At 42.2% G+C, this 12,143-nt stretch overlaps 2 protein-coding genes across 7 annotated transcripts in view; one reads left to right on the forward strand and one right to left on the reverse strand.

Annotated features, from left to right (window-relative positions):
- Positions 1-9,009, reverse strand: part of tbc1d32 (TBC1 domain family, member 32) — a 31,923-nt gene extending 22,914 nt beyond the window's left edge. For 4 of the 6 annotated variants that reach the window (XR_005897288.2, XM_029141486.3, XM_041069423.2 and 1 more), the window contains exons 1-20: positions 8,851-9,009; positions 8,594-8,707; positions 8,193-8,349; positions 7,925-8,089; positions 7,697-7,856; positions 7,453-7,524; positions 7,250-7,369; positions 7,041-7,119; positions 6,792-6,895; positions 6,650-6,711; positions 6,218-6,368; positions 6,062-6,121; positions 5,075-5,174; positions 4,009-4,161; positions 3,224-3,310; positions 2,559-2,701; positions 2,294-2,421; positions 1,932-2,133; positions 999-1,078; positions 480-618 (exon numbers count right to left, since the gene is read on the reverse strand). Coding sequence is in view for 5 of the 6 variants with exons in the window: in XM_029141486.3 (XP_028997319.1) it covers positions 480-618; positions 999-1,078; positions 1,932-2,133; positions 2,294-2,421; positions 2,559-2,701; positions 3,224-3,310; positions 4,009-4,161; positions 5,075-5,174; positions 6,062-6,121; positions 6,218-6,368; positions 6,650-6,711; positions 6,792-6,895; positions 7,041-7,119; positions 7,250-7,369; positions 7,453-7,524; positions 7,697-7,856; positions 7,925-8,089; positions 8,193-8,347 (2,160 nt within the window). In the remaining variant the exon portion in view is untranslated. The remainder of the gene's footprint in view (positions 1-479; positions 619-998; positions 1,079-1,931; positions 2,134-2,293; positions 2,422-2,558; positions 2,702-3,223; positions 3,311-4,008; positions 4,162-5,074; positions 5,175-6,061; positions 6,122-6,217; positions 6,369-6,649; positions 6,712-6,791; positions 6,896-7,040; positions 7,120-7,249; positions 7,370-7,452; positions 7,525-7,696; positions 7,857-7,924; positions 8,090-8,192; positions 8,350-8,593; positions 8,708-8,850) is intronic. The other 2 variants (XM_041069425.2, XM_041069424.2) reach the window with 1 other exon arrangement.
- Positions 9,010-9,209: 200 nt separating this feature from the next.
- On the forward strand, positions 9,210-12,020 carry hsdl1 (hydroxysteroid dehydrogenase like 1). Its single transcript, XM_029141498.3, has 5 exons — positions 9,210-9,688; positions 9,956-10,401; positions 10,560-10,643; positions 10,808-10,945; positions 11,093-12,020. The coding sequence occupies exons 1-5, from the start codon at positions 9,469-9,471 to the stop codon at positions 11,156-11,158; spliced, it is 954 nt and encodes a 317-aa protein (XP_028997331.1). The 5' UTR covers positions 9,210-9,468; the 3' UTR covers positions 11,159-12,020.
- The last annotated feature ends 123 nt before the right edge of the window (positions 12,021-12,143 follow it).

Raw genomic sequence — 12,143 nt, forward strand, 5'->3', positions numbered from 1 at the left:
AGGCCAAAAGCTAAAGTCAGTGTAAGAGCTGATCTGCTTGTGTGAATCAGCCTGGGATGGCTAAAGCGTTGCCCAACAGTGGCAAAGAATCACTTGAACAGCACAATATTACTTTGGCACATTGATACGATCAAGAGAGATTCAATCAAGCTGCTGCAAGAGTCGCAGCTTATCAGCTAGCTTTAAAGTTCCAGCTTCATGGTCACACTGTTCGATTCCCAGGAAGGCGATGAGATACGAATGTCTGCCTGACTCACACTTGAAGCGCTTTAAAAATAAATGACTCATCAGCATCTGGAGTTTCTGGGTAATGCTATCTTTATAGCTGCCACTGCAGATTCATCAGTTCGCATGCCAGAACAAGGTGAGGTGCAAATGCAGCTCCTGCAGTGTCACAGTGAAGACGCTCAGCAACGAGCTGTGCAACTTCCAGCACGTGTGCCAAACGGAGTTTAGGCACGCAGAGCATTAGTTATTACCTGCAGCTTTTTGGTGAAGCGTGAGAACATGTAGGAGACCCCGTCGTTAATGGCTCCGGTCTGCTGGAGCAGCAGCAGGCCTTTAGGAGTCGCAGCGAAGCTCAGCAGACTGTCCAGTAAGGTCTCCTCCCACAGGAGCCTGTTCCCGAGCCACAAAGAATCAAAAGTGAAAAACTCTATCTTCACAGCAAAACATTTCCCACATAGTGAGACAGTAAACAAGCTTTGCTGCCAAGAAATGCTGACAGAAGCAAAAAATACAGACAATGAATAACATTTGTAGTGAGATCCATCTAAATCCTTTCTTATACCTATATTCTTTGTGTAAATACTGTTAAGTCCAATATGCTGACTACAATGAGAAAGTTAAGCTAACCCTGCCTTTGTGAGCTTCAGACAATTAGAGCACAGTGCTAATGAACACTAGTTCAGGTGTTTGAGCCTTATGTTATGTCAGCGTGTCTTCATACGTAAAGTATGTTAAACATGGATGTACTGGTTGTGTGTCCACAGACTCACGTGTTCTGTAACTCCTGGGCAGAGGCTTCGGCAGAGGCTCCAGGTACCGGGGTTGGAACCCTCTCTGACAAAGAACTGGTCTAGAAATAAACAGGGAACACGCATTAGTTGTAGTTCGCCTCAAGCTTTTAGTCAAACCATGTGTATGCGTGGGCGCATCGTGACATTTTGGCTAGAGATGCTCGCTCTTGTTATGCTGCTAGAGCAGTGGGAGACTCAAGAAGAAGCTGCCTTTGTTTCCTTTATATCAACATGAAATTCACTCAAGCCTGTAGAGTCATACAGGACTATGCCACATTTTAGAAAAGCCCATACTGAGATCCAGTGAATCTGTGGTCTGAAATTCCCTGACGAAAGCTCTTTGTTTTTTGAAGTAGTGTGGCAGACTTTTGTTCAGTATCTGCTTTTATACAGGTATGAACATATGCACCAAGAACCAAATACACACACTGTAAATGACTGACCAACTGATCTCCATGTTACTAAAGGCTGTAAATTGATATGATAAACACGTTAACAAGAACATTTTATTAAAACCTTTAACTGCAGTTAAAGTCACATGTTCATGTCTGTAAGGACAGAAACCACGCTGTGGATTCACGTCCTAATACGGCCTTACCCTCCTTTACTGGCTGATGTGCAGTACGTGACATATTTAACACACCTTGTGCCAGACTTGAGGAAGTCTGTGTGATTGTAGAATGATGCCATAGTGTCTCACAAAAGTTAATTTTTGACATTTTTGGCATCAGGTACTGTAGGACGTGATTGGGACTTGCCTGGGTGCTTCCTGTGTAATAATACTCCACTGCTCTGACTGTGTTTTTTTATATGACTGTGTGTCTGTGCATTGCATTGGTTAGTTAGTATTAAATGCAATGTCTTTATTGTAGTAAATACACTGGAAAAAAAACAACATTAATTTCAACGTACCTTTTTCCACGCAGCAGCTAAAGCTTCGTGCAAGGCGTAGGGTCGAAGGACCTGCAAACCCTCAAAGGTGTTGTACATCTGCCTACAGACAAATATGAACGCGCCACATAATGTGTTGGATGCATCCAAGTCTTTCAGTGATGGCAGCTCCTTGTGCAGCAGCTTCAGGGTAAACTGTACAATGACGTTCGCGGCAAGTTCTCTGTGAGAGACGAAACAAAGACAAGACTGTGTGCGATATTCATGTTGTGCCACAAAACATCAGGGACCTTTTCTTACTGTAAGTGCTTTTTGTGTTTTCAAAATATAAACAACACAAGCAGCATATGTAAAATCATTTTGTTTTAGTCTAACGGTCTCACCTCTCACTGTGACGACTAACAACATTCTTCTCGTATAAGAAGAGCGCTAATCCTTTGTCAGTGTTGGCGATGTGAGCCAGGACATCAGCAATTAGAGTCAGCGTTGCTTCAGGAGACTTTAACTTGACCTGTGAACCAAAGAAAGTAAAGAGACAAAAGCCACCAGCTTCAGGAATTAGTGGAATGAGAAATAAAATAACACCTTTTAATTTTACAACCATTAGGTAGAAAGGCAGCTTCTTTGATATGCGAGTGTGGTGTTGACCTGGTGTCCATTGAGTAGAGCTAAAAGAGGAGCCAGCAGCGTCTCTATGACAGGAGGCTGGTAGAGACACTCTGCAGCACAATCTGTCCTCTCACACAGCATCCACAGCACCTCCATCACCAGACTGCTGGGTGACAAGGAGTCTGTACAAACACAGAAAAGTGTCTTATTCCTGTCTAAATAAAAAAATGTAATATGTAATGTGGTGCTGACATCCTATTTATTAAACTCGGTTAGTCATTACCATTTGCATCTGGTTCTATTTGTCTGTTCCAAACAACTAAATTGTTTATAAATTTGGTAAATCCACCCAATTTTCAATAGCTGGTGAAATACTACTGTTGTGTAACAGTGACGTGCTGATGCAATCAGAAGACAAAGGAGACAAAGTCAACTGATTGGACACTATTGATCACTAGCAGCTGAATTGCTGCAGTGCAGTTCATGATAATGAATGAAGCAATAAAGGAAGGTCCTCCAGGAGACAAGCAAGGCACAGCTTGACTCAGCACAAGGTTAAAGGGTAGAAGATATGGTGGGAGGAATGTGACTACGCCTCATAGGGAGGAGCATCATGTTCCTTCTATCCCTGATCCTGGACAAAGTCTGGTCAAAGCCAACAAGGAAGATAGAATCATTGGTGCGGTTTTTGGTATGTGACCCACCTGCGTGTGAGGCATCACTGTGGGGTTTCGGCTGATGACACATTATATTTACCAGGATGACAACCAGGTCTGTCAGCCTCACCGGGTCTGCAACAGACGAAGCAAATGGGTGGATTCACTGGTGTCACAAACAGGGGTTACAGTCAAGAAGAGTAGGATTCTTGCTGATATATAAAAAATATAATGGATTTACAACCATTGTTATTATCTGGTGACTGTGAAACCGCCTGGAAATACATTATATAAATACAAAAAAATTGTTCTAACCCAAAACGTCACCCTTTCACTGTCAACACTCCTCCAGCTGAAGCGTAGTTTTATGATCGATATAGAACATTTGCCTTTAATCATTTGATGGGCGCCAGTCTGTCAGTGAGGAACTGATTAATGATTATTACACTAGGGTTAAGTGCAGCACCATCAGTGATGAGTCCCTTGGAAAAGTCTCAATATCATTTAAGCCTTTTAATAACTTACATAATAACTAATGGGGTGGACGGGCACAAGATCACAAGTCGTGGAGGTAGTGCTAGCATGTGTTAGATGTCTGCAAACATTATCTCTGTAAAGACTGAAGGAATTATCCTGTCGTAAAAAGCACTAAGAAGAAGATTATCTGCCACAGGTTATAAACTATTACTTACATTTATTTTGCCCTTTAACTGCAGGTCGCTTACATTATTTAATGCCCACGAGTCCTGCAGCGACTTTAGCTCTTAACCCATTGCTTTTCACTGTTAGAAATAAAATCATATGCTAAGATGCATCCTTGTGTAGTGCCACACCTTTGTGCTTCCACACTCTGACAGGGAAAAGCTTCCTTCCATTGGTGTAGATGAGGAGTTTTCCCAGGACACACACAGAGTGAACAAAGGTGGCGTACTCGAGCTCCTTCCTGGAATAAACGCTTCTCTGCGCTGAATCTGAAACATTAACAGCTAATAAAAAAAAAAAATCAATGTCACTATTTCTACCATTTTTACATGTACATATTGTGAATTCTGTGACAAGAAGATAAGAGAGGGTTGCAGAATCAGTGAACATCCTATGAAATTTATAATGCATACTGTATGTATAACTATGTTCTGGTGGCAACGCTGTGGCGAACACAGTTTGGAGACGTTTCCTATTTATACTGTAATAAAAATGTGACTGACAAGTCAAAAACGTGTGGCAACCTTAGAGTTCCTCTAGGGCACAGAAAATAAAAAAGCAGCACAGCTCTCAAACTCTGCTCCTCTACCTCTGACTGTGTTCCTGTCATGGGGGCTGACATATCGCCACTCAACCAAGACAAGGTCAGAATGTTCTGTCTGGAGGATCCAGCTGGCTTACGGGAGATAAGGGTGACACCAACATGGCCTTACTTCCCACCACCCACTCACATTTGGAAGATCTAGTCACCATTTAGTGCAAGGAAAGTAAAATATTACAGCGGTATGTTAATTATTTTCGAGTTAGCGTTTGTTTAAAATGAATTTAAAGGTAGTTTTACAGACTGTGTCTTCCCTCAAGCACTAAGCTTTTGCTGGGCTCTGGGAACTCAGCATGGAGACATTATCTCAGCTAAAAGGAAAAAAACGCCTTTTGCTAAACATTCTGCTGCTACAAACCATTTTGTGTGAATATCTATTACATGTCTTGTATATCCTGCACATTTAGAGAACTGTGCCTTAGATTGGATTAGTCTGGATTTTCTACTTTTCCACCATTTCTTGTTTCTATGACAATTTTCCATGTCATACTATTGTTTTTGTTGTAGCAGAAATGTAGTTTACATTATGAAATGTGTGAATATCCGGACGTGCTTGACGGTGAATAGTTCTAATAGTGTTGGACTGTGTTACTTACCAGCTTTCTGCTGCTCTCCTGACTGGGGATCAGTTGTCTCGTTTGTGAAATGCGCGCAGGAGTCACAGTAATGGAGGCACTGCTGGAGGGCTGACACAATCTGGAAAACAAAAAGTTATTTTAAACAAAACACATTTAAATACAATTGTTGGTAAAGTACAATAACACAAATCCCCACTTTACAGTCTGCACAAGAAAGGACTAAGTGAAGAAGAGTCTGTCGTCTGGGACGGACAGATGTGCAATAGATAATCAGAAGCAATAAAGTGGTTTGACATAATGCATAATGAGAGCATTATAGATTACAAATATCTATGAAGAACATGTCAAGAAGGATCCTCCAAGCAAACCCACAGCCTTCCTCCCCCACATGCTGCAGGGGCTGTGTCCACTAATCAATCAAGGGGCTTACTGGAAGCTTCAGTCAGAATAGCAATGCAACGTCCTCTTATTGAACCTTCCACAAACACAAACCATTCAGACTAAACTAAATCCAAGCACTTTAAGGAATTGTTTTGCACTGCAGTGCAATAATAGTTTAGGCTTACGGTGATCTGGGAGCCTTATTGACAGTAGGGTTACAGGGGTTTTAGGGATGTTTCCACCGTAATCCTGTCCAAAGTCTGGTAGAGTTCAGCGGCAGGTTTGGGACTAAACAATCAATTAAGTGTCAAAGTGACACATTCAAAGGTTCCTTCACTGACCTGTTTGTTTGGCTCTGTAAATTCCACATAACCCAGAAACTAATGAGTATCGATAAGAAGAAAAACCCTGTAGAGTCTTCTCCTCTATTCTGCCCCTCCTTAATTCATCTTATACCAGCACCTGCTCGTACAATAAAGGAACAAACAACAACCATCCACACCAGCTTGTCTCTCAGGGATATGAGGCTTAAGTGCACTTGAAGAAATTACTCTGTGCTTGTCAGTTTTTCTGCCAGATGTTTTAGAAATACTGCACAAAGGAATATGGGAATTAATCACTCACCAGAGACTTGTATTTCCTTTCCAAGAGTCGGAGAACCACAGTCCTACTATAGTAGCCATGCTGTGAAAGAGGAAGCAGAATGCAAAATAAGCCATAAAAAAGAAAGAGACACAAATAAAGTATAGTCAAAAAACAGCAGCGTATACGGATACACACCATCCACTTTTTGAACCAGGTGGCTTTAATATCCAGTAATGCCACTAAGTGAATTGGTTCCAGGGCTTTGTCTGACCCTGGAGAGGCTGAACCATAATCATGATGGTAGGACAACAAAGAGAATGTGCTCTCTATAACGTCCTCCATGTACCTGAAACGGAATTGAACCACAGGACAAATGTAATGAAAGTGTATCATCATTATGCTGTAGATGTAGAGTCATGTAAACTGCCCCTGTACTCTACATGTGCTGTATATGCATATTTATAGCAAAGCTGTACTCTGGATGCACTAGGTTGATCTAAATTGCATTATTTATCTTCTGAATCACATTTTATTATAATTAAATCAGTGGCATCTGTCATAAGTAGGTGATTAATTTTATAACAGAAAAGATGCGTCCTTGCTTTAACTGTTGGCAAATCCACTCACTTTTCTGGGTGGCGGATCCAGAAACTTGTCACCTCCTTTTGAAAATCATTCATTAATCGAATCTGAACCAGGACACAGGAGAGAAGAACCATTAGTGTGCTGATGTACTATGACAGTAAGTGCAAAAGCCAAGATCCTCTACCTGTTTGAGAAGACGACTAATCTCTGGCCTGTTAATGTCGAGGGCCACTGAGTCTGTTGGGAAGCTCAGCTTGAGAGAGAGAAAACTTGACTCCACACTTTTAGCTAAGAAAAGCAAAAACATCCTTAATATCAAATACTTTTGTCCATGTACGGGTACATGGATGTAACTGTAATGCGATTGTCCCATAATTGATGGATTACTTATTTCAATGCAACATCATTTCCATTAACACCGAGAAAAGCCTACCCAAGCTGGTGTAAATCTCTCGTGTCAAATTCAGTGGAGAGGAGGAGAAGCTTTTAGCAAAGTACTGTAGCACTCTGTCCTGAGAGGGGAGGAGAGGGGAGAGGGAATAAGTTGACAAGGCAGATAATTAATATTATAATCATATGACAACATGTGGGTTTAAATTAGACCTGCACATTTTATACCACAGCAATCTACTATGCACTTACGCTGAGGTCGGGATCAGCGAGTGCTGCACAGAGGCTCCTGTGGAGCGTGCTCCAGCTCTCACAGCCCAGCACATCAGACGGCGGGGCACAGCACAGAGCCTGCAGGGCCTCCCAACGCACCTACACACAGTTATATCACTTCATAGATACTGATGTTGCAGTGCCAAGTGTTCATTCAACAGTAATACTATGCTGGTTTCTACCTCTTTGGGCTGGTTGGAGTCCAGCTTTTCAGCCAGAACTTGCAGCTGCTCCTGTCTGATGAATGCATAGCTCTAAAGAGGACAATAATATTTATCTTGATTAAATGACCAATGGAGACCAATGGATGAGTGTCACACACAGATTTCGCACAGATTTCTTAAACGTGTCATCATTATTATTTAGACAGTCACTGAATAAATCAAATGTGGGCTGTTAACAACATGTTTACAGCAAAGCTCTAACCTGGTTGAAGGAGGAGTCACTGTCAGAACAGTTGTCAGTGTACTGACAGGCTGACTGCTGCTTCTCTTCCTTTTTCAGCTGGTCTTCCTCAAATTTGTTGATTAAAGACTCCACAGCCACGATCATTGTGTTTTTCATTGTCTGCATCATTTGGTGATATCTGACACAAACAAAACAGTTACAGGTATTACTATTGCCTGCATAGTTAAGTAATGACCTACTACTCACTCAGCTGACTCTCTGGTCTGTCGGGTAACGACATGAATCAGAGCATCATGTCCTGAGCCAACGGCATGTTGTCCTTCTCCTCTTGTCAACTTCTTGGTCTCGTCTGCCACCACGGAGCCCAAAGAGCTCTCCACATGCTGGCGAAGGAACTTGACAAACTCATAACTGTAAGAAGAGCAACACCAGAATCAAGCTTACTGTGCACGTAGAGTGCAGACACACTGTGTGTACAGACGTAGATCAAATGCACTGAAGTCTGTGTTCTCACTTGTGGAAGTTCTTGTCAGTCTCCTCCAGGTGAAGGAGAATTTCTTCAGCGCATTCAGCCGATGGGGCACCAGAGATCCTGTCACTGATGCTGATCAGAAGCTGCTTGAGCAGAGTCTGTAATTCCAGCCCATCTTCAGCTGACAACTGAGACATTTCTAAAGCTCAGAATACAGAAGTGAGAGGTTAATTCCACACTGCAGGCTGCACACAAAGCACAAGGCTGTGACAGCTTACAGCTTTAGTTCTGTAAGGACAGCACGGAATCTTATCTCTGTCTCTATTGTCATATTTGAAAAACAGAAATTTTGTCTAGTGCAAAATATACACCAGGACACTGGGAGACACCAGTATTTATTAGTGAAGCAGGGGAAGACGAAGTCAAGCGGCTCCTGAACACACCTGATCCAGACAACGAGCAGTGCTGAGCTCAGGTGCAGCAGGACAACAAGCCTCGACCCTCGAAGACCAACCATCCACAGGTTTAATGAAGCGGCTACAGGATTAATTTGAACCCTAAAGGACAAAGGGGATGTGATATTTTTATGCTTGTAGTCATATGATTTGGTTAATATTTTGCCATCTCTGCTTAGCTAAATGCTGATATCCTTTAACGGTTCGCTAACTGTAAAACTGCCCCCACTGTGTTTAAGACGTACCTCAGCAAACACAAACCACGTCACCTCAGCAGACAGTTACTGGCTTGGCATTAAAAGCCTTTTATCCAGGTGACATTTTGGAAATTGTCCTGGAGACGACAGTTGCGTCTCTATGGGAACGTCCACGGTTTTACCTGCGGTGCATTGTGGGACGAGCATGCCGCCTTCCCTATAGTCGGAAATAAAGCTTTCACGTATACATATAGAAATACATTTAAAATGCTGAAATCTTGAGTAATAAATATAATAGTGATGTCACTTACATTAACTGAAGGCTTGTAATAATAGTTAATTATTGGTCTCTGTATTAAACTATCATGAGGGTAACTGTAGAACGGATTTTAAAGCGGATTTTCATGCGAGGTTTCTGAACGCAGCACACGTGACGTTTCCCACGTGACCCAATGTTTTGTTCCTAAACCGGTTGATGCTCGGCTTTAGTGCTATCTCCAACACTCGAAACATCTGTTCCTTTTAGCAATTTATTCGATTCTTTACTATGTAGCACTAGCGACTTGTTTGCCTCAGACTTTTGACCCATTTGTCGACGTCGCTTTACAGAAATCAGGTCACGTTCGCTGGATCGGCGGCAGGTTGCGTTAGCTAACGAGCGTCAGCATGGCAGCAGTTGACAGCTTCCAGTTTTTGTACAAAGAAATTTCTCGATCATGCGACTCTTACTTCGAAACCCTGGCCCTGGTGGGAGCCCTGTACACAGCCAGTAAGGCAGTAATCCTGCTGAGAGACTGCTGCTCGTTAGTCAGGGTTCATTTCCTGCCAAGACTGATCCCGAGCAAGAAGCTGACCCAAAGATTTGGCGACTGGGCCGTCGTTTATGGTAAGTTGTGATAGTAGCAGGTGATGACAGCAGATACGGTCAGATCTCGGTTGAGCTCATGTCACTGAATGTTTGGATGCTGGTGATATCTTTTCCAGAACAAGTGTGAGCTTCTATCCATTATCCAATATTCAAATTCAAGTTGTAAACAGTGAATGGTTTTATGTTTTGTTAGAGCCATGTAATGACTCATAATTAATTTGCCGTCCGTCTGGTATGTCCTCATTTCTTCCTGGCATGTTTACACCTTTTTCTCTGTCCTGTCAGGTGCATCGGAGCCTGTTGCCAAAGCCTATGCAGAGGAGCTGGCCAGGCATGGGGTCAGCATTGTCTTTGTTACGCAGGACCACACCTCTGTTCGGGACACTGCTGCAGTTCTCTCCCAGAGCTATGGAGTGGAAACCATTGTTGTCCTAGCTGACTTCTCACTGGACCAGGCAGCCAGTAAACCCATCAAAGAAGCCATTCGCGATAGGGATATTGGCTTCCTCGTGAACTGCCTTGAGGAGTCCTTGAATTCCCCTCAGAGTCTGACTGAAGTGCCCGAGCAGGGTCTGTTGGATTTAGTGAACAAAAACGTGGCAGTCGCTACTCTGATGACCCGGCTGGTGCTGCCAGGGATGGTTGGGCGCGGCCGAGGAGCTGTGGTCAATATATCGTCAGGTGCTTGCTGCAGACCCTTGCCTGGAAGAGTGACACTCACCGCCTCCACTGTGAGACAAACGCTATTAATGTTAACCCTCCCCTGTAGTTTTAAACCAAACTCAGCTAATATTATTAATGACAAATCAAACGAACAATAATAAATATACTGTATATATTGAATGTATTATATGTCATAATTGTCTTATCATTTACCCCCAAACATTAGGGCTACTTGGATCATTTTTCAAGAGCTCTTCACCTTGAGTACTATGGCAAAGGGATCTTTGTCCAAAGTCTAATACCTTTCCAGGTGAATGCATTTTGTATTGGCTCAAGTATTTGTAAGTGTTTGTTTGTAATTGAATGTTACAGCAAAAATACATCTACAAGTCATACTTAGCTTATATAGGTACCATCTATTAAAGACCATAGTTATATAGTTATTTTTTACCACCCATATATTTGTCTCTTCAGATAGCCTCAAGTGGACGACAGCAGTCATTTTCCAGAGAAGGATGGTTTGTACCGAGGCCAGAGGTTTTTGCACGTCATGCAGTCTCTACTTTGGGAGTGTCTAACAGGACCACTGGTTATTGGCCTCACACGCTGCAGGTGAGTGCTGATTAGGTCATGTCATCACTTTTTATTTTGTTAATGATTACATGTGTTAATTTTACACTGGGACAGAAATGTATCTAACCCTCAGAGAACAGGATATCAGCATTTTAAATTTATTACCTTCTGTTTTTTTCCCCTCAGTACGGACTAATGAGGTGTATTCCAGAGTGGATTTGGGTTCTTGGATCACGGGTGTTCGTCAGTTGAAACCAGGATTCAGCTGTGCTACTGGATCTTCTTGTTACTGGAATCACATGTAGAGTGAAAGTGACTATGCACATACATCTTACATACATCGTCTTACATGTGTGTGGACTTGAGTACTATAGACGCCAGACTTCCTGGTGATAAGATTTTATGGTGCACAGTCATGAGGTTGGAAGCTTTACTTAAAGACTATAAAGTCTGTCTGGCAACTGAGTCTTCCTTTTGAATTGCCTAATAATTGAGATATAATCTGGACTAGTGCACAGTTACATAAAAGATTATTTAAGATCAGCTGGCTTCCAACATGGAACACGAGGGCCCAGGTCATTTTGGGTTAGGACTGCATGAAAAAAGCAAAATCATAATAGATGAGTCAAATAGAAGAATATTCATAAACAAACAATTCATAAAATAAACAATTCTGTCCTGCAGTGTTATGCACCTTCAACCACAAACACTTTCAATCTGCTATTAGCCTAAATTCCAGGTAGAATTTATAAGCATTTACAGAAGCTTGTGCGTCCAGTTGGCAAATCTCACACACACATTACAAATGTGGGATTTATAGAGGGAAAACACTTTCCACCATCCTCCGTTGACTGTGACCAAAGGAGAAGATAAGCTTGAACCTGATGTTCCTGCACTGTGCGGTTATCTCGCCCGTTCTCCCGTCTAATCAGATAGAGCCACAACATGCCAGCTGAGGAGGAGTGTTTTCAGAAAACAAGTGTGAGGCTGTGAGTGAACCCAGATGGTAATATTAAAGCGTGTACAGGTGTTTGAAGTGCAGAGTGATGTCTGGTTTTGATATTTTGAAACATGTTTGAATGGAATCATTAAAGTGTTTGTGTTTAAAATTCAACCTGTCAACCTCATGAATGAAGCTGCGCTGTTTGAGCAACTGAATCACACGTTCCAGTCAAAACATCATACTGTATGTAGCATCAGGCACATGTATAGGTATTTATGACAGCGGTTGGACAAT

This window comes from Betta splendens, chromosome 24, assembly GCF_900634795.4.
Source record: "Betta splendens chromosome 24, fBetSpl5.4, whole genome shotgun sequence".
NCBI classification, from domain to species: Eukaryota; Metazoa; Chordata; class Actinopteri; order Anabantiformes; family Osphronemidae; genus Betta; species Betta splendens.